Raw genomic sequence first — 19387 nt, 5'->3', positions numbered from 1 at the left:
TGCCTACTGTGTGCAGGCACCTCGCTCTGAAGGAAAAGAACAAGTCCCTGCTTCCATGGAGCTTCCATTCTAAGGAAGGAGGAGCCCATGTGTATAGGCACCAAGGCCACTAGAGGGTGTCAAAGTGTCCAGAGTGGTGGGCCCCCAGACAGAAAGACCCAAGTCCAAATCCTCCCCCAGGCACTTCCTAGCTGAGTGAGCCTGAGTCACTCACCCTCTGCCTCAGTTTCCTCAGGTGTAAAATGAGGATAATAACAGCCCCCACCTCCTGGGATTGTTGTGAGGATCCAATGAGACAGGATTTGTACATGCTTCACTCGCACTAGGTTTATAGAAATACTCTTTCACTGCCCTTCCCCCAGCAGAATAGGTAGGAGGCCCATCTGTTCTCTGCCTTAGCTCTCCGCCTTCCTAGGTGTCATCAATATTGTATTTTCCACCTGGACTTTTTTAGAACTTTGCAGTTCTTCCTGCGTAAGATTGAGAAAATGGTCATTTTTCATATTTCAGCTTCATAAGACAATAATTTGGGGAGGGGTAAGGAGAGCAGAGCTATGACATCATCGGCGCAGGGAAAGCCCAACGGGGCATCATGCCTGAGCTGCATCCTGGTGTCCCCCAGCCAGGAGATTCCTTTCTTGACCCATGGCCAGCCCTCCCTCTGTCTGCCCTGCCGCGCTCCCTCCCCAGGACTTTGCTGGGCACTTCTGTCCTGTATTTGGCCCACTTTCTGCCCTGCTCTTTTGATGTAGGTCAGGTCACCCTCATCCGACTTCAAGCTTTAGGAGGACAGGGAGAGCCTCCCTTTGGATGGGCTCAGTGAACCCTGGGAGCTTCAAGAGGGGATGTTGTTTGGCCGGTGATGTCCAGAGCCAGTACCTCCAGGCCCCGGGGCTCTGCTCCTTCCTTTGCCCCACACTGGGCCCAGGGCAGGCTTTGTGCAAGCTTAGTCACTTCTTCTAAGGGTGGAATCATGGGCCTACCCTGGTCTGCAAGCCTGGGAAAGCCTCAGGATCCATCGGTCAGGAAGAGACGTTTTTCTTTTTCAGAACCTCTGCATTCACCGGCTCAGGATGGAGAGAGGGAGGGCTCTTTTTGCAGATGTTTACCATTTGACTAAGCTGTCTTTGTGTGGAACAGAGACACGCCAAATCACCAACAAACAGATGGGCCACTCAGTGTCTGTCCTGACCTGGGGCACTGCCCAGCCATTCATCATGCTGAACAGGAGCGTCAGGCCCTTCAGAGATCAAGTGATCTCAGCGCTCCTGAGGACTGCTGGACTTCGGGTCAAGGAGGCCTGGGTTCAAATCCCTCTCAGAGATTTCCTGGCTGGCTGGCTGACCACTGCCAAGTCATTGCTTCTCAGCTTCTTCATCTGTAAAATTGTGGCAGTGGGCCAGGTTGGCCCTCCTGCTCTAAAAGTCTGACAATCCTTGTAAAGTGGCAATGCCTCAAGGCCAGGGGTGGATTCAGTTCCACCTTAGATGGTGTCACAAAGCATCTATTAAGCACTCACTGGGTGCCAGACACTATGCTAGGCACTGGGGATAAACACAGACAGACAGTTTCTATGCTTAGGGAGCTTACATTCTAATGGCAGAAGACACATACAACAGGGAGCTGAAAAGGGTGTGTGTGTGGGGGGAGCTTGTGTGATGTGGAATAGGTGTGTGTGAATGTGTGTGAACTGTGTGATACGAGCGTGGTGTGTCCATATGCATGTGCGGTGTGTATATGTAGTATGTGTGTGGCATGTAATATATGCATGTGATATGTGATGTATAATGTGTGCATGTATGTGAGTGTGGTACATGTGCATGTGCATGTATGTGAGTGTCACACATTGTGACATGTGTAGTGTGAGTGTGGTGTGTGATACGGTGCACTTGTGTGGCTGTGTGGTACATGTATATGTGCATGTGTGTGGCGGATGTAGCATAGGTGATGTGTGTGACGTGTGTGCGATGTGCATGTGGAGGGTGCCCACACAGGGGCCAAGCTTCTGGCAAGCCAATGGAGAAGTCAGGAGAGGAGGCCATGGGGGCCAGTGTGCAGTGAGAATGGCTGGGCTAGGGTGGAAGGTGGAGGCATCCTTAGGGTGGGAAGGCGAGAGTGGGGAGGGATCCAAGAAAGTCTTTGCATCAATAGCATATGGCATGGGTGCCTGGCACACAGTAGGCACTAAATAAATGCTTATTGATTGAGCCTCTGAGGTCCTAGCCTAATTTATCAATTCCTTCTCCCACACCCCCAACAATGTGGTGAGGAATGGAGTTGGGATTCACACCCAGGACTTGGGACTCTTAAACCAGCCCACTTTTGGGATCCTCTGCCTTGGCTCTACTTGGCTGTAGTGGGTAGAGTGATTGGGCTCAATGGTCTCCAGAGCCTCTTCTAGCACCAGTTTCATTGCCCTTCATGTACAATATCTCACTGAACTCTCCTGACAGCCCTGGCATCATTCTCCCCACTTTACAGGTGAGGAAACTGAGGCTGAGAGAGCTTAATTTTCTTCAATGAAGGTTTTGCTTCCCTACCTCCTCTTCCAACCAACCCCGCTGAGAAAGCCAGAAAAACAACCCCAGCGGGGGACATATCTTCTCTTTTTTGTTCAGTGTTTCCGTTTTCCCTGACTCTTCATGACCCATTTGGGGTTTTCTTGGCAGACGCTGGAGTGATTTGCCATTTCCTCCTCCAGCTCATTTTACAGATGAGGAAACTGAGGCAAACAGGGTTCAATGACTTGCCCAGGGTCACACAACTAGTAAGTGTCTAAGACTGGATTTGAACTCAGGTCTCCTGACTCCAGGCCCAATGCTTTATCTGTGCCATTCAAGTCCCCACTGGCCCGAGAGCTCGAGTGGCTGGTCGGTCACTGTTACCTGGATAGGTCAGGGGAGGGGCCGGGGGAGGGGCGCTGAGAAGTCAAGTGGCCTCTCTTCACCTTCTGCCTCAGACACTTTTGCACTAGCTCACTTAACTGCACCATGCCTCAGTTTCCTCACCTGTAAAGTAAAGATAATAGCATCTACTTCACAGGGCTGTTGTCAGGATCCAGTGAGACCACATACATGGATAGTGCTTTGCAAACCATAAAAAGCTTGAGAAATGTCAGCTATTATTATCACGATCACACCCGTCTTTAGATCTGTGCCAATGGTCCCTGTCCTTGGTCCTGTCCTAGGCCATCCATCCATCTGTCCAACCATCTATCCAACCATATACACCCAAACATGCACGCACATATGCACATACGTGTGTCTGTATGTAGATGCATGTATACACGTACACATATGCATATATATTTTTATGATGGAGGATATAGAGGGCTGACTTATGGAACTTGAGAATGGTCTAGACTGGGGAGGGGGTGCAAAGGGTCACTGGTGGCCCTGTGGTGGACGGTGGAGTGTGGGCCACAAACCCTGAGGACATAGCTCTGGCTTTTGGGTGGTGCCAATGCTGTTGACAATCATGATTGCACCTTCCGTGACCCCTGACTTCCACCCTGATCCCAGCCCCACTGCTGCCTCTCAGGGCAGGTCTCCTGATAGCATTGGCTCCCAGCCTGAGCCTCATCATCATCTTTAGCCAGAGGGCCAAGTAATAGGCTGTGGGATAGAGGCAAGATTCGGAGCTCTTGACAGGCCAACATTAACAAGCTGGAATTTAGGAGGGATTATTAGATTATTACAAAGTCTTCTGCTTGGGTTACACAAGTCAATCTGCAGAGAAGCCCTTCAGGAGAGCAGAAAGGGTCCTGGGAGAGGAGAAATAGGACCATTGGATTGGTTGCCAGAAGGGACCATTAGAAAGTCCAGGGCACCAATGCCATTGTAGAGATGAGCTCAACTGAGACTTCTATGACTAAGAAGGGCAGGATGAGAGCAGGGCTAGGGACATGTGGCCATGGGAAAGAGGCCTGGAGGGGAGGGGACGTGATGGCTCCAGCCACAGAATGAGCCAACACCGTGGTACAGCTGCCAATAAGCTAATGAAATATTTGGTCACATTAACAAAAGCATAGCTCTCAGCAAAGGAGGCGAGAGTCCTACTCTGCTTTGCCCTGGTCAGACAGCGTCTGTGGTATTGGGCTCCATTCTGGGGGCCACATTTTAGCACAAACAGCAACCAGCTGAGCACATCTGGAAGAGAGAGACCAGGATTGGGCTGAGGGGGTGTTGGTACCAGGTCCCTGGAAGATGATGCCAACAAGAAAAGACTTGGGGCAGGGGCAGGCTGGGGAGATATGACAGCCACCCCCAGCATTCTCTGGAAGGGGGCAGTATCTGCAGAAGGAAGGAGTGGGTCCAACATCCAGACCAGGTGTTACTGAGGAGCAGGCTTCAGTTCAATGTAAAGGACATTTAAAAAAGTATATTGTTTTGCTATTCTAAATTCAACAAATACCAACCAACAGACATTTCCATATAGAAAGAACAGAAAAAGAGAATTGTATATGAAGCTTCGATTTTCATCATTCCACTAAAAATTCATCAGTCCACTAAAGCTTGTGTACACACACACAAACACACATACACACACATATATGTATTGTGTATATACGAACATGCATGCATGTGTGTATATGTGTGTATATGTGTGTGTGTGTGTGTGTGTGTGTGTGTGTGTGTATATATGTATATATGCACATATTCCACTCAGTGTGTTATTTCCCAAACCAGCTTGACTATTTGCATTGGCCCCAAAACTCCTGAGCTCTTCTGTCTTCCTTAAATGTCTCCCTTATACTGTCTTCCCTTTTTTTGGCATCGCTATAACTACCCCCACCCCGTCTCATACCAATTCTTCCTGCCTCCCCAATACTCCTTTCCAGCAAGTTATCAAACAAAATAAATTTTCCCCATTGGCCATGTCTGAAAGGCTGTGACTGAGCCAAGTTTATACAATTGATTGTGTAACTGTTCTCTCAATCCTGTGAACTTCAGTCTTCCTTCCCTTTCATCATTGCTTACATGGCGGTGGTGTGTTCTACTACCTTTCATAACGGGCTTAACCACTCCCCGGCAGATGGGTAACCTCTTGATTTCTAGTTCTCCCGAACTACAACAAAGAACTGCAATAGAGATGTTGTCCAGCTGGGTCCTTTCCCTCTCTCTCTTTCTTCTTTGGCGCGGGGGTGGAGGGGGTGGGGGGGTGACCTTTTCTTTGGCTATCTCTTCCCTGCCCTCCTTCCTCTCCCTTCTCTCAATTGGCATTCTCCTGTGAAGCCTCCCTTCCCTGGAGAGGCAGCGCCACTCCACTCTGGCCTTCCTGTATGTTCTGGAGTTTTTGATCCCCTATCATGAAATTGTGTGTGTTGGGGCTGTCTCAATTAGGGTCTTATATAATGATATTCACAAACATAACAGTAGCATGCATTGATATCATGCTGTAAGGCTTCGAAGGCACAATAATCCAGGAAGGTAGATATCATTATTTATTTATTCGTGGATTGGGAACTGAGGCAGGCAAAGACTGGTGACTCAGTCAAAATCACCTGGCCAGGAAGTATCTGATGGTGGATTTGAACTCAGCTCTTCCTGACTTTGGGTCCAGTGCTAACCCTAATTCCGTCCTATGGTTGTCAGTCTCACACGACTCTTTGGGTCCCACCTGCACTGAAGTTGGGTGAGCAAGGAGGGCAGCAGTGAAGGAGTCATGGGCTTTGGTCACTTTCCAGCTGACGTTAGATGCAGCAGTGAAATGGGATCCATCCCACGGAGAGTCTGGCATTTGCCTCTTCCTTTGTCTCATCCGTTGTGTCCAAGGAGCATTTGCTCAAAGGTTAGTCTCTGTGTTGACTTTGGCCTCGGACCCAGTAAACAAAGCTCGGTGCTGGACCAACATCTGTTCTTAATCAATGACTGAGGGTGGAATCAACCTGTCCCCCCACCCCCACACACAGCATTTGTTGATATTTGGAAAAATGAAATCTATTCTCTCTTCAGGGCAACCCGTCCCCTCCCCATTGGAATTAGGGTGACTAATTAGACCTACTATGGAAGCCATGAAAAAAGGGAGGCGATACACACTGAGATGGATTGCTACAAAATATATACGAAGTCATTTCGGCAAGGGTGGGGCGCAGGGGCCCTCAGGCAGCCTCCAGGAGGGAGGCAGGGCTTCCAAAAGATGATGGGGAAGATGCATTGATATCAGAATCTTGAAGCCAGAGTAGCCACGAGAGACTGTTAAGGAGGGGAGTGACCTGTGTTGGGTCACTAAAAAGGAGCTGGCTTTTGGGCTGGCGATCTTGGTGGCAGGGGTCCTGCCTTCTCTCAGGCTGACTGTGGCCCATATGGGGATTTTCATCCATGTTTTCCCATAAACCCCGCATAGAGAATCTACCCCACACAGGCTCCTAGGAGCTGAGGTCTGGTGCTGGAAGCAACACCATTTTACAGATAAAGAACCAAGGCCTAGAAGGGTAGGTTGAGTGACTTGCCCAGGGTCACGCAGTGGAGTAGGAAGGTCTTCCTCTGGCTCTCTTGGTAGTTGAGGGAGGTCTATCCTGGGCTCTCCTACCATGTCTGGCCCACCATTGTCATCATGGGAGGTGCCCCACGACAGCTGTTTTAAACCCTGCCTGTGCTTCTCACTCATCCTTTGAGTAAATTTATAGTTTCTATTCTTTTGACATTATGCAATTCCATGACTCATGGCCATGTGGTGCTAGAGAGTGCTGGAGTTAAGCAGTTGGACTTCCGTGGTAACGAGCAGCTTGGGATCACTCCAAACACTGTGTTCATCCAGTTTAGTTTCTTCTTGTGTTCTTCATCTGCAGCATTTGTTCCACAGAGATGTTCTTATGCACTCATGTAATAGCCTCCCTGTCCAGCTGCTACTCTAGTCTTGGTACTGTAGGGTGTTTTTCATCCACTTTGTTTTTCGAGTGTGGATGGTTAGATTGATGTGTTGGCAGGACCTGATGAAGTCAGCCTGGAGCAATCCTTAACTAGGAGCATTTGGAAAGCTTTGCCACTTAATATTCTTTAAGCCAAATGGGCAAAATTCTAACATCAATCAATAAACATTTACTTAGCACCTAGTATTTGCCAGGCAAAGAGGCAGAAGACAGTCACTGACCTCAAGGAGCTCACAATCTAATGGGGTGGACAATGTGCAAAAATATACAAAGTACTCTGCATACAGGAAAAATAGGAGATAATTAAAAGAGGGAAAGCAGAGTTGGCGCAGGCTTCCTGAAGGTGCGAGGGGGTGAGGGTTAGTTGGGACTTGAAAGATGCCAGGACTTCAGAGTGGAAGAGGGAGAGCTTTCCAGGTATGGAACAGAGCCAGGGAGATTGCCTGGAGCTGAAAGATGGAGGCGGGGGTCACTGGATCGAAGAGAACATGTTGGGGGAGTGAAGTGTGAGAAGACTGGAAGGGGAGGAAGGGTCTTTGAATGCTAAGCACAGCATCTTGTATTGGCTCTTGGAGGTAATAGGGTGACACTGTAGTTTATGGAGTAGGGGGGTGACATGGTTGGACTGGTGTTTTAGGAAAGTCTCTGTGGTGGGTGAATGAAGCATAGGCTGGAGGGGAGAGAGACTTGAGGTGGGCAGACCCCCCCCCACCGTAACAAGCAGCTACAGTGATAGTCCAGGCATGAGTAATGAGGGTTTGCACTAGAGGGCCCATCTCTGCTTTTTATGATGTGAAACCCAAAGTGGAGCCAATCTTGACCAGATCATTTTGTACAAAATCCCAGAGATGGTAGCTTATCTCACTGAGCCCTTTCCTTTTGGAGAAGAAGAGACTGAGGGTCAGAGTCAGGGCATGAGTGAGCAGAGCTGAGGTTAGCTCCAGCTGGGACAGGCTCCCTAGGTCATCTCGTCTATCTTGCTTGGGACATGCTCAAGGCTCTAGAGCCAGGATTTTGAACCCGGGCCCTTGGGCTCCTAGTCCTGCCTTCTTTCTGTTCAGGCTGACTTATGGAGCCTTGATTCTCTCATCTGCCACCCTATGGAGGCCTCTGGCCATGACTGCTCCCTTGCAGAGGCCATCGGCTGCTGCTAGGGGGTCTTTGCCATCCATCTCTGGCTCTGGCTCCCGATGCCCTGGGAGACCCAAATTTTTGTGGTTCCACTGGGGATCAAGTGTGAAGTGCCTGAATCATTTTCTAATGTTTCTACAACACCACGCCCAGAGCAGCTCTGGCTTTGCTGGCTGGGAGAGTGACCATATGCCTCCTCTCTCCTTGACTAGGGCTGGGCCCCATCCAACCCCCAGTGAGGAGAAGGGCCCGACCTGGCCCCCTCCTGCTTCACTAAAGATGGTTCTTGTCTCGCTCCTTGTCTTGGGCCTCTGCCTCAAACATCTCTGCTGCTCCAGAAGATGGCCACAGGACCCTGCACAGAGCAGACTGGCAGGAAGGAGACCCGCTGCCCAAACCCTGCTCTGCCCCCGACTCGCTCCGTGGCCTTCCTTCCCCGCCCTGGACTGTGGCTTCTTCCTCTGTAAAAGGAGGCTGCTCAGTTATTGCTTGCTGCCAAGAGGAGGGAGTGGTGCAGGGGACCTTGATCATGGAAGTTAGAGTTCTAAGGGATATGGAAGCCACTTAGGCCACACCTTTCTCTTTACAGAGAAGGAGACTGAATCCCAAGGAGGGAAGAGAGGAGTTAGCAGAGATGGGCTTGGAGACCAGGTGTCACAGCCCCAAGATCAGGGACAGTTGGTCCAGCACTAGCATCTGTGACTCTCTCACCTCCCCACCCCTGACACCCTATGAGCAACCAACAGTGGGCATAGCTTGGAATGTGGGGCTTGGAGGCAAAACTCTGGGATCCTCCCTGGATGGAGACAGCCACCTAACCGTGCCCTGCTCCCTGGGGAGCTGTCCTCTGTCCTGAGATGCCCACCACGAGTACTGCCTAAGACCAGCCCTCCCCCCAGGAAGGCTGCCAACCACAACCATGCAGGGATTGTCCCAACTTGGCCCCTGAAGAGTCCTTCATTAGTTGGAAAATGTCACACTGGTTCTGTTCCAAGCTTGGGAAGGCCCGCTGAGAAGGGAATGGTCAGTTTCCAGAAATCCCCAGCAGGCGAGTAACCTGTGAGAACACTCTCCAGGTTCCCACATCAGCTGTCTGGGGAAACTGTGCCAAGAAGAAGGGTAAATAAGGCAGATTTGGGGGTTAGGGGCTGGTAGCCGAGGACAGACAGGAGCACTAGGCTTGGAGGCAGGGACCTGGGCTGGCCTGGGCCACCTTGGCACTTACCCAAGCAGGACAAAGATAGGGCTGGTTTGAAAAGGTCCTTAGGAAGCATGAGGCACTCTGCTAAGCCTTGGGGACACAAAAAGAGGCCGAAGACAGCCCCTGCCCTCCCAGTCTAATGGGAAGACAATCCGGAGATAGCTGAACTGAAGTAAGACAGGCAGAACTCCCCCTCTTGGGCCCCCAGAAAGGGGGCTCTGAAAAGGCCCGGCCTCTCATGCTCACTCCAATCCCTCCTTCTGCCTCTCCTCATGCTGGTTCCTCCTGTTTACCTAATCTGGTGCTTGTCTGTACAGAGTTGTCTGCATGTTGTCACCCCCATTAAGCTCCTTGAGGGCAGGGACTGTCTTCTGCCTCTGCAGCCCCAGAACTTAGCACATAGGAGGAGATTGGGCATTGTTTGCAGCCAAGAGGAGGGACTGGTGCAGATGGCCTCGAGCCTGACTGGTCCCATGAGTGCTGGGGAAGTGGGGTGAGCATAGGGTGGCACAGATGAGGACCCCTTAATCGGTTGATCTGGCCTGGGGGCCTCAGAGCCAAGGCAGTTGCTATGCTCATGACGGGCATGGGGAGCCATCCTTACTCAGCCTTGTCGGGGAGTCATTGGAATCCTCAGGATTGGCTTTCTGTAGATCTCTGAGCTCCAAGAACTGGATTCACGTGTTTGGAAGGGAACTGGGGTTCTGGGGTGGCCAGGAGCTCTGGTATTTGGTCTCACTGTTGATTGGAGCAAGTATACGTCAGGATTCAGTCCTGTGTTCAGGTCGCAGAGGCAACCAGCATGTGATGAGTGCAGCCCAAGACTCCAGTCCCCAGTGTGGTTCTCAGGGGTAGTAGCTTGGGCATTTCCCCTACCCCCGGCCCCAGTCTGTGGAGGTCTACCAGCTTCCAGGCAGAACACGGATCTGACTCAAACATCCACAGGGGCTCCCTATGGCTCCTAGGATGAAATACAGAACCCAGGCAGGGGCTGACATTGAAAGCTCTCCCTCTGCGACCCTTTCCCATTTTATTTTCTTGCTGACCCTCTGGGCGTGCCCCATTCTAGGCTAACATGCCTCCTCAATGTTCCTCAGCACGTCGTGGAGGCTTCTGCTCACGTACCTTGGCACATCCCCCTCAGTGTGGAATGTGCTTCCAAAGAGACTTTGTCTTTTCAGCTCCTTTGCTGTGACCTTCAACAGCCTTTACTGACCTGTCTCCATCACTGCCTGAGAATGGAAGCTCCTTGAGGGCAAGGACCTTAAAATTTTTTAAAATATTTCTAGTTAAAGTTTGAGTTCCAAATTCTATCCCTCCCTCCTTTGCCTTCCCCCCCTCCCCGAGACAGTAAGCAATCAAATATAGCTTATACATGTGCAATTATGTAAAACATTTCTATAACTGTTATTTTGTACAAGAAGACTTGAATAAAAGAAAAAAAAAGGAAAGAAAGAAAGTGAAAAATAGCCTGCTTTGGTCTGTATTCTGAGGACGTCAATTCTCTCTCTGGAGGCAGATAGTTTGCTTCATCATGAGTCCTTTGGGTTTGTTTCGGATCACTGTGATGCTGACAAGAGCTGTCATTTACAATTCTTCCCTCCAATAATATTGCTGCTACTCTGCATTTGCCTGGTTCTCCTCACTTCACTATGCATCAGTTCTTGTAAGCCTTTCCAGGTTGTTCTGAAATCATGCTGCTCACCCTTTCTTAGAGCACGATAATATTCCGTTATAGTCATATACCACAGCTCGTTCAGCCATTCCCCGATGCACGGGCTTCCCCTCCATTTCCAATTCTTTGTCGCCGCAGAAAAAGCGGCTATAAATGCTTTTGTACAGTCTTTCCCCCCTTTTTGGGATGTCTTTGAGATGTAGACCTAGCAGTGGCATTGCTGGATCAAAGGGTATGCACAGTTTTATAGCCCTTTGGGCATAGTTGCAGGGACCTTTTAAAGTAGCTCTAGAAAACAGTGTAAGGAGTCATAAGGGGATAGCAGCCTGCGACAGTGGAGGGACTCCCAGCGCTGAGGACATCATCTGTCCTCCAAAAGTTGATGCCCCCATTCCTGTGCTTGTCCCCTGGGAATGTACACAGGCAGCAAAATGCTACCAAACTCACTCGTTTCCCCCTCCCTGCAGTGACTGCAGGTGTTCTGATGGAAGATTGCTGTGCAGATGGGCATAGGCTGGCCACCCAGAAACGAGACTGCTCCGTACCCTACGCTTCGGAATCCAAGGAATGCAGGTATGCTCCCCCCCCCCGCCCCCACCAGGTGTAACGGTCACTGCCCTGTGGCTCCCTCTTCTCTCCTGTGTCTCTCCAGACCAAAGCTCCTCCCCGGGCCACCAGTGCCCTAGATGGGTGTGTCTTCCTGGAACAGGGTAAACTTCTGGAGGGCAGGGAATGTCCCTCTTTTGTCTGCGTTCTCAGCACCTAGGACAGTGCTCGGCACATGCAGGTGCTTCATAAAGGCTTCCTGACTGACCGAGGGACATAAGGCAACACAGTAATAGTCGTGAGCAATGATTATATAATGTAATTACAGGTTTATAGGGGAAAAACTTAGCGAAAAGGGGGGATTCCTCAGGTAGCCTTCTTTCTCCCCTGCTCGCCTGCTCCAGAAAAAGAGGGATGAGCCCCCCAATTCCCTGGTACTCCAGAGGAGACCCTGGGCTGGAGAGAATTCCTGCTCAGGACCCTTTGCCACCATGTATCAGCACTAAGGACAATCTTCTGGGGCCCAGCCCTGATCAAGGAGACTGAAAGTCGAATGTAGCAAATTCTTGAGGAGTCAGAGGAGAGGCAGGCCAGCAAAGGCGAGAAAAACAGGAAACTCGGATTATTGGGATGTTGGAAGATCGAATGTTTATGATTCAAAGACCATCAGATAAGGGGAGCCAGCTGGGATTGTGGATTGAAGGGCACTGTTGTGCTCCAAGCAAGGAATCTGAGAGGGGCCCCTGGTCTACGTGGTGTGTGCGTGTGCGTGTGTGTGTGTGTGTGTGTGTGTGTGTGTGTGTGTGTGAGAGAGAGAGAGAGACAGAGAGACAGAGACATACAGAGAGAGTGCATATGTGAGGATGTGTGCATGTGTGTGTGTGTGTGTGAGAGAGAGAGAGAGAGACAGAGAGACAGAGACATACAGAGAGAGTGCATATGTGAGGATGTGTGCATGTGTGTGTGTGTGAGAGAGAGAGAGCGAGACAGAGAGACAGAGAGACAGAGACATACAGAGAGAGTGCATATGTGAGGATGTGTGCATGTGTGTGTGTGTGTGAGAGAGAGAGAGAGACAGAGAGACAGAGAGAGACAGAGACATACAGAGAGAGTGCATATGTGAGGATGTGTGCATGTGTGTGTGTGTGAGAGAGAGAGACAAAGACAGAGAGATAGAGGGAGAGAGAGACATAGACAGACACAGAGAGGGAGAGACAGAGAGAGAGAGAGGGGAGAGAGAGAGACATAGACAGAGACATACAGAGAGAGGTCATATGCGAGGATGTGTGCACGTGTGTGAGTGTGTGTGAGTGTGCACTTGTGTGTGCACATGTGTTTAATCACTAACAGATGATCGGGAAGATAAACAACCTACACTAGAACTTTAGCTGCCTTTACCGATCCTTCTCTTCGATTGGTGCCTGGCACATGGGCCCTTAATGGTTGCTTGTTAATTGGCTATAGATTTTACAAGTGAGAAAACCTAGCCTCAGGGAGGCAGCCCCTCAAAGAGCTGGCAGCGGGCTAGTGGACGAGCTGAGGCTCAGAGCTCAGCGTCATCATCCTGCTTTTCCAAATCACAGGGCAATAGAATGTTCAGATTGGAAGGGGAGGTCATTTAGTCCCACAGCCTCAGCTCATAGGGCGGGGGGAAGTGAGGAAAGGGGTGAGCCTGGTCCCAGCTCTGACATTCCCTATTCTAAGGCCGGTTTCAGTTCTGACATTCCATGTTCTAGGTTCCTTCCCAGCCCTGACATCCCCTGTTCTAAGGCTCAGCTGGGACTATAGTAGCTGTGCCTACATGACCTGTGCCCTCCTCCTGGTATCTCCTATCAAAGGAGATAATATTTTAAATTACTTAGCACTGTGCTATGTACTACTGTACATAATAGGTGCTTAATAAATGTGCTCACCCCCTCCCTCCCTCCCCTCATTTCCTTTGGCAGGATGGTGCAGGAGCAGTGCTGCCAGAGTCACCTGGAGGAGCTCCACTGTGCCACGGGCATCAATGTGGCCCATGAGGGTGACAGCTGTGATGCCAACCATGACAATTCCAGCTTCGAAGCCAAGTTTATCAAGGTAAGCAGCCCCTTCCCCTCCCTGCCATCCTCTAGCTGCCCTGCTGCTGAGCCAGCCCGTGAGGCTTCCCTCTCTCCCTCCCTCCCTCCCTCCCTTCTTTCCTTCCTTCTTTCCTTCTTTCCTTCCTTCCTTCCTTCCTTCCTTCCTTCCTTCCTTCCTTCCTTCCTTCCTTCCTTCCTTCCTTCCTTCCTTCCGTCTTTCCTGAGCCCCTTTCTCTCTCTCCCTTCCTGCCCTGTCCTGGGGCAGCCTCAGGGACCACAGTTCTCTCTCTTTCCTGTGTCCAGTGCCCGAGCTGGCCAAGGTCAAGAGGCCTGAGCTGTATTCCTGGAAATTGGTTCAGACCCATGATTCTCTTAGACCCGTAGAGGTAGGAACGGCTGAGGCCAGGCCACTGTCACCTCCTGTCTTGTTCTCTGTCCTGCTATTGCCAGACACATGTAGGGTTAGGAAAAGGAGGGGACCCTAGCCAGCTGAATCTGTAGTCATGAGGGTCAGGGGTTATTCAGGGGGAGATAGTCTGAGCCCTGGTGACTCTGGCATCAGAAGAACTGGGTTCAAGTCACACCCCTTGTGTGACTTCAGTGAAATCCCTTCCCCTCCTGGGGGGTTTCTTTCTCTGGAAGATGAGAGGGGAGGACCACGTCCCCTGCAGGGAGGCTGCCAGCACAAAGGTCCAAAGATCCCTTAGACCCCTTTTCTTGTTTCTGCCAATGTGGAGTAGAAGGGAACTAAGAGTCTCCCTCTCTGGGCTCTGCTGGGTGAGAAGAGGTACAGGGGCACTTGTCCCATTGTCCAGAAGAGCTTCATGAGGGTTGGCACCAATCCTGCCCACAGTGGGCCAGTGGTTGTAGGGCTTTGCTTCCAAAGGCCACCCCAAGAGAGGCTGGATGGTCACATCTGGGACTCTCAACAGGGGACACCGGCCACATGCCATGATCTCAAGCTCCTTTCCAGCTCCAGGACTCCAGGTTCTCTGGCATCCCTGGCTCCTGGGGAGACACCCCACATGTTGCCTGATGCCCCCACACTCATCCAGCTCCCCTTGGGATTGTGCTGATAGACCACACTCTAGATCCTGCTGAGGACATCTTAATGTCCAAGTCTTGACTTTATAGGGGGCTGAATCTTCTCCAGAAAAGGTCAGTGAGAAAGGACCTAGAGAGAAACGGCCACCTCGAGGATGATTGATCAAATGCTGAGATGGTGATTCTGTATTATAGAATATCAGGGCTGGGAGGGGCCTGAGAACAGGGGATGTCAGGGCTGGGAGGGGCCTGAGAACAGGGGATGTCAGGGTTGGGAGGGGCCTGAGAACAGGGGATGGCAGGGCTGGGAGGGGCCTGAGAACAGGGGATGGCAGGGCTGGGAGAGGCCTGAGAACAGGGGATGGCAGGGCTGGGAGAGGCCTGAGAACAGGGGATGTCAGGGCTGGGAGGGGCCTGAGAACAGGGGATGGCAGGGCTGGGAGGGGCCTGAGAACAGGGGATGTCAGGGCTGGGAGGGGCCTGAGAACAGGGGATGTCAGGGCTGGGAGGGGCCTGAGAACAGGGGATGGCAGGGCTGGGAGGGGCCTGAGAACAGGGGATGGCAGGGCTAGGAGGGGCCTACCAGATTGTCTGTCTCCTTTTCCTCATTTCACAGACGAGGAAAGTGAGTGAGGCCCAGAGAGGATGGGTATTTGCTTCTCAGGTAGTGAGGGGCACAGCGACCTGGAATAACACTGATAACTGGACATGTTGCTGTTCTATATCTGCCCTATACCCTCCCCCAAATCCTGAGGGTCCCCCTTTGAGTTTGTCATTCCAACACGTTCTACCTGAATTTGTTCTAAAAGTTCATTGTTTGCTGTCTCTGGTGCCCAGTTCTTGGGGTGGCATTCGGTGCTCTTTCTCAGGCTCTCTCTGGCTAGGACAGCTTTAACCTTCAGAGGTAACAAGCTCGCTTCCAACCCAGGACTGAATTCGTAGGGTCAGCAAGGCAGAAGTCAAGCCTGAGACCAAGGTCACTTTAAACTCGTTGCTTCTGCCCTGCTGAAGCCAAATTGCCCCTTTCCCCGAAGTTTAACATTTATATGTTTTGGGAGGTAGTGAGCTCCACATCATACAGGTGATGAGGACGAGGCTGGCTAGTTGTCTGTGCAGGAGTCTGCAGAAGAGACTCCTTTGGGGAATGGGAGGTTAGATCCTCTCAGAGTTTGTGCTTGTAGGTCTCAGGGAGGTCAGTTAAGGCATCTCTTGGGAGCTGTGTCCTCAGCCATGGGGCCTGCCCTCATCCCTGTTTTTGAAAACCAACATTCGAATGTTTTCAGCTACTCCTTACCTCCTACTGTGGGTCAAGATGAATTGGGACCAAGAGGAAATAAGTTTTGGAAAATTAGATTGAGTCCAGTTGGCTGAGTCCTGGGAATGTGGGATGGGGAAATCAATTTCTCCTGAAGTCAATTTTCCCATTTGAAGCGATTATGGTTTGAGTAAATGCTTTTTCCCAAGCAAACATCTCAGCCGGTGTGGCCCCGACTCCAGGGGCAGAGGCTTTGGGTGGATTCTGTGGCTCCCTTCTGGCGAGGATTGCCCTCAGTGGCTAGAGGGGCGGGGCCCACGATGATGAGACGTCCGAGGAGACTCTGTGGACAAGAAAGGAGGAGAAACTGTCCTTTGTGATTACAAAGCATCAGTGTCCATTATCCCCTCGACCCAGCACCTACCCGCTGTCTCCAGCTGTTTCCCCTGGATCCCCCTTCTCTCCTCTGTGCAGTCTGTTCTTCCCAGGGCCTTCTGGGCATTTTATTGGGAGAGAAAGTTCTAGGTCGTAGGGTTAGAGCTGGAAGGCCCCTCGTGGTCATCCAGTCCAGCGGTCTTGATCTACAGATAAGCCGACAGGAGTGACCTGCCCAAAGTAGCACACCTGGAAATGGAAGGGTCAGGATTCGAACCCATTCCCTCCTCCAAGGTCTGTGCTCCAATCTCTGAGGCAGCCTAGGCTGGTGGATAGATAGAGCCCTGGACTCAGACTCAAGTCCTAGGTCTGGCCCAGGACCCTGCAGAGGAGCCCGGGAGCCCCCCCGCCCCCAGGCCACGCCGCTCCGTGTTCTTTTCCGGAAGCCTCCGCCGACCTTTTCCCTTGTTGTTGGTAGAAATGCTGTCATTGCTGCTTGCTGGGGAAGGCCGCCCAGGCCCAAGGCCAGAGCTGCGAGTACAACCTCATGATCGGCTACCAGTGCGGCCTGGTGTACCGGGCATGCTGCGTCAAGGGCCAGGAGACGCCCGAGCTGGCGCCTGGGGACGTCGCGGTGCCTTCGGACACCGGTAATGCTCTCTCCTCATGCCGTGGCCGCCTCTGCCCTGTCCCGAGCTCTGGGGGACTCATTCAGTCCCTCAGACTCACTGTGTGACCGACCTCAACTCTCTGCATGATGCCCAATGAACCCGCTAGTTATTTGTCTATCTGTCTGAATGTCTGTCTGTCTGTCCATCTGTCTGTCCAACTGTCTGTCTATCTGTTTCTTCATTCATTAGTTCTTTCATTCATTTACTTCATTATTTATGGGCGGTGTGGTTGGATGGGGCACCCTTGTCCCTATGAGTCCATTGGTGTGGTGGCCTCTGCTGTCTGGACTGATGACCATTATTTACCTTGGCATCTTCGAGAGCAGCCTGGGGACACCAAGTTCAGTGACTTGCCCAGGGTCACACAGCTGGTTTGTGGTAGAGGCAGGGCCCTTCCATGCCACGGTCCCTCCCCACAATCAGTAGCGGATGATATGCCTAGGATGGGCCTAAACTGACATTTACCTGGTGCTCTGGGGTCAGCGAGACTCTTAGAAATGCCTTTCCAATGTTTGCTCCTCACAATCGTCTTTGAAGGTGAGGGCCAGCAGCCTTTTCATTCAGTTTGGGAGGCCAAGATCCCTCCTATTTGGAGCTGGAGCAGAGGTGACCTTGGCATCAAAGGAAGGGCTTGAGGCATAGAAAGATCTGGCTGGGCAGGGCATAGCCCATTATAGGCAGGAAATACTAACGTTTGAAAATGATCTCATCATCGATCCACCCGCCAACCCCATCTTTAAAGAGAAGCCCCTCATTGCCGTGGGAGGCACCCAGTCTTAGAGTCAGAGGTCCTGGATTCCAATGCTGGTGACCTGAGACAAGTCATTTAAACACGACCATACCTCAGCTGTCCAGCACATAGTAGGTGCTTAAAAATATTTATTGAATTGTCTTGAATTAAAGAGATGGGATTGGATCAAGTGAGATCAGGTCCCAAGATCTTTAAAATTCTTTTTTTTTTTTTTTTTTTTTTAAGAAAGAGGGTATCCTTGGGCTCTGTTCTCAGAAGACAAGGGTCCAGTGGGGGAGAGCTGCCTTTAATTTCTGGGGTTCTTTTTCTTTTTCTCCCTCTACAGCTAAAATTCCTGAGGAGGATATTGTGGACCAGGAAGACCCTTATCTGCATGACAGATGCCGAGGTGAGAGAAGGTGGCAGATTCCTCCTAGCCCTTCATTCAGCAAGCACTTATTTGCTGCCTACTGTATGTGTGTGAGCAGGGCTGGTTCTCTGATTGCTTCCAGGGTGGGAGTGTAGGAGACACAGGCAACACCCATAAACTCACTGGCTCCTCAGGGCTGGTTAGGGAAAGCCCAACCCCCCATCCCGTGCCTGGCACAGAGTAGGCACTTAATGAATGCCTGTGGCCCGCATCACTGGCCCAGCTGTCATGGCTAGCTCAGGTCCTCTTCTTCCAGGCAGGCTTCTCTCACCTCCCTCTCTCTGGGAGTTCTCTTTTTAGGTATGGGGGCCATCCTTCCAGGCCCAGGAAAGGCAGGGACCCTATCTTAGGCCGCTTGGAATCTCAGCCCCAGAAGAAGGTTCCATTATTTCCAGCACTCAGCACACGTCTGTTGACTAGGGATTTATCCATTCATTCACTCATTCCCTCATTTACTCATTTATTCAACTGCTCTTATATTAACTGTCCTATGTGCCAAACCCTGTGCTAGGGAGCTGGAGAGAGGTAAAGATGGATAAAGACGGCTCCTTCCCCAAGGAGCTTCCAACGCTGGTGGTGAGAATGTGACCTTGTCCTCCCCAGACATGGATGATCCAACCTTTTCATCTTATAGATCAGCCTCAGGAGAGGAGATGGCCATTCAGTCTGCTGACTTAATGAAAGGCCTTTTGGTCCTCAACCCATCATTTACCTTTCCAAGTGGCTTTTCCCAGGTCTGGAAAGGGCTTTAGGGAAAAAAGATTTATTTCTTAATATTTTAAATATATATATATGCTATCATAAGAGACAAGCTAAGGGGAGTGGTTTCCCAGTAAAAAGACCCAAATCCAAGCCTGAGGCATAACCTGTAGTAGTTATGTGATTGTGGGAAAGTCACTTGGCCTTTTCTGCCTCAGCTCCCTCATCTGTGAATTGGGATAATGATACTTGACCTCACAAGGCTGTTGGGTTATCATGATTGTTATGAATAAAGAAAATCAAGATGGTGGACAGTGTGATCTAGGGAAATGGGTTTGTTTGCTAACGCCTCTGTTTGGGTTTCAGGAGGGGGTCCCTGCACTCAGCAGTGCCGAGACACGGGAAGCACAGTCGTTTGCTCCTGCTTTGTGGGCTATCAGCTCTTGCCTGACGGGGTCTCCTGTGAAGGTAATCCACCCCAGAGCTGTGGGTGCCCAGGATTTGGGGTTGTTGGTGTCATGGCCTGTCTTGCCTGGGACTGTCCGTTTTCCTTTGCCCCAGAGAGTAGTCAAGCTTCCTTACTACTTAAGGGTCCCTGGTCTCATGTTTTCTCCAGCTGCACCAATCAGCCTCTTCACTGGGCATTAGACCATCTGCTGGAGTTGTTCTATTAAAAACCGGAGATCCATGATCTGGCGG

General features: G+C 51.0%; 1 protein-coding gene across 2 annotated transcripts in view; it reads left to right on the top strand.

Annotated features, from left to right (window-relative positions):
• Positions 1-19387, top strand: part of FBLN1 (fibulin 1) — a 66796-nt gene that overhangs the window by 9491 nt on the left and 37918 nt on the right. For both annotated transcript variants that reach the window (XM_036759152.1, XM_036759153.1), the window contains exons 2-6: positions 11346-11451; positions 13371-13503; positions 16637-16808; positions 17906-17968; positions 19055-19156. In XM_036759152.1, coding sequence (XP_036615047.1) covers positions 11346-11451; positions 13371-13503; positions 16637-16808; positions 17906-17968; positions 19055-19156 — 576 coding nt within the window. The remainder of the gene's footprint in view (positions 1-11345; positions 11452-13370; positions 13504-16636; positions 16809-17905; positions 17969-19054; positions 19157-19387) is intronic.

Source organism: Trichosurus vulpecula, chromosome 5, assembly GCF_011100635.1.
Source record: "Trichosurus vulpecula isolate mTriVul1 chromosome 5, mTriVul1.pri, whole genome shotgun sequence".
Classification (NCBI taxonomy): domain Eukaryota; kingdom Metazoa; phylum Chordata; class Mammalia; order Diprotodontia; family Phalangeridae; genus Trichosurus; species Trichosurus vulpecula.
Note: the sequence above shows the minus strand (reverse complement) of the source record. Positions and strands in the feature narration are given on the sequence as shown.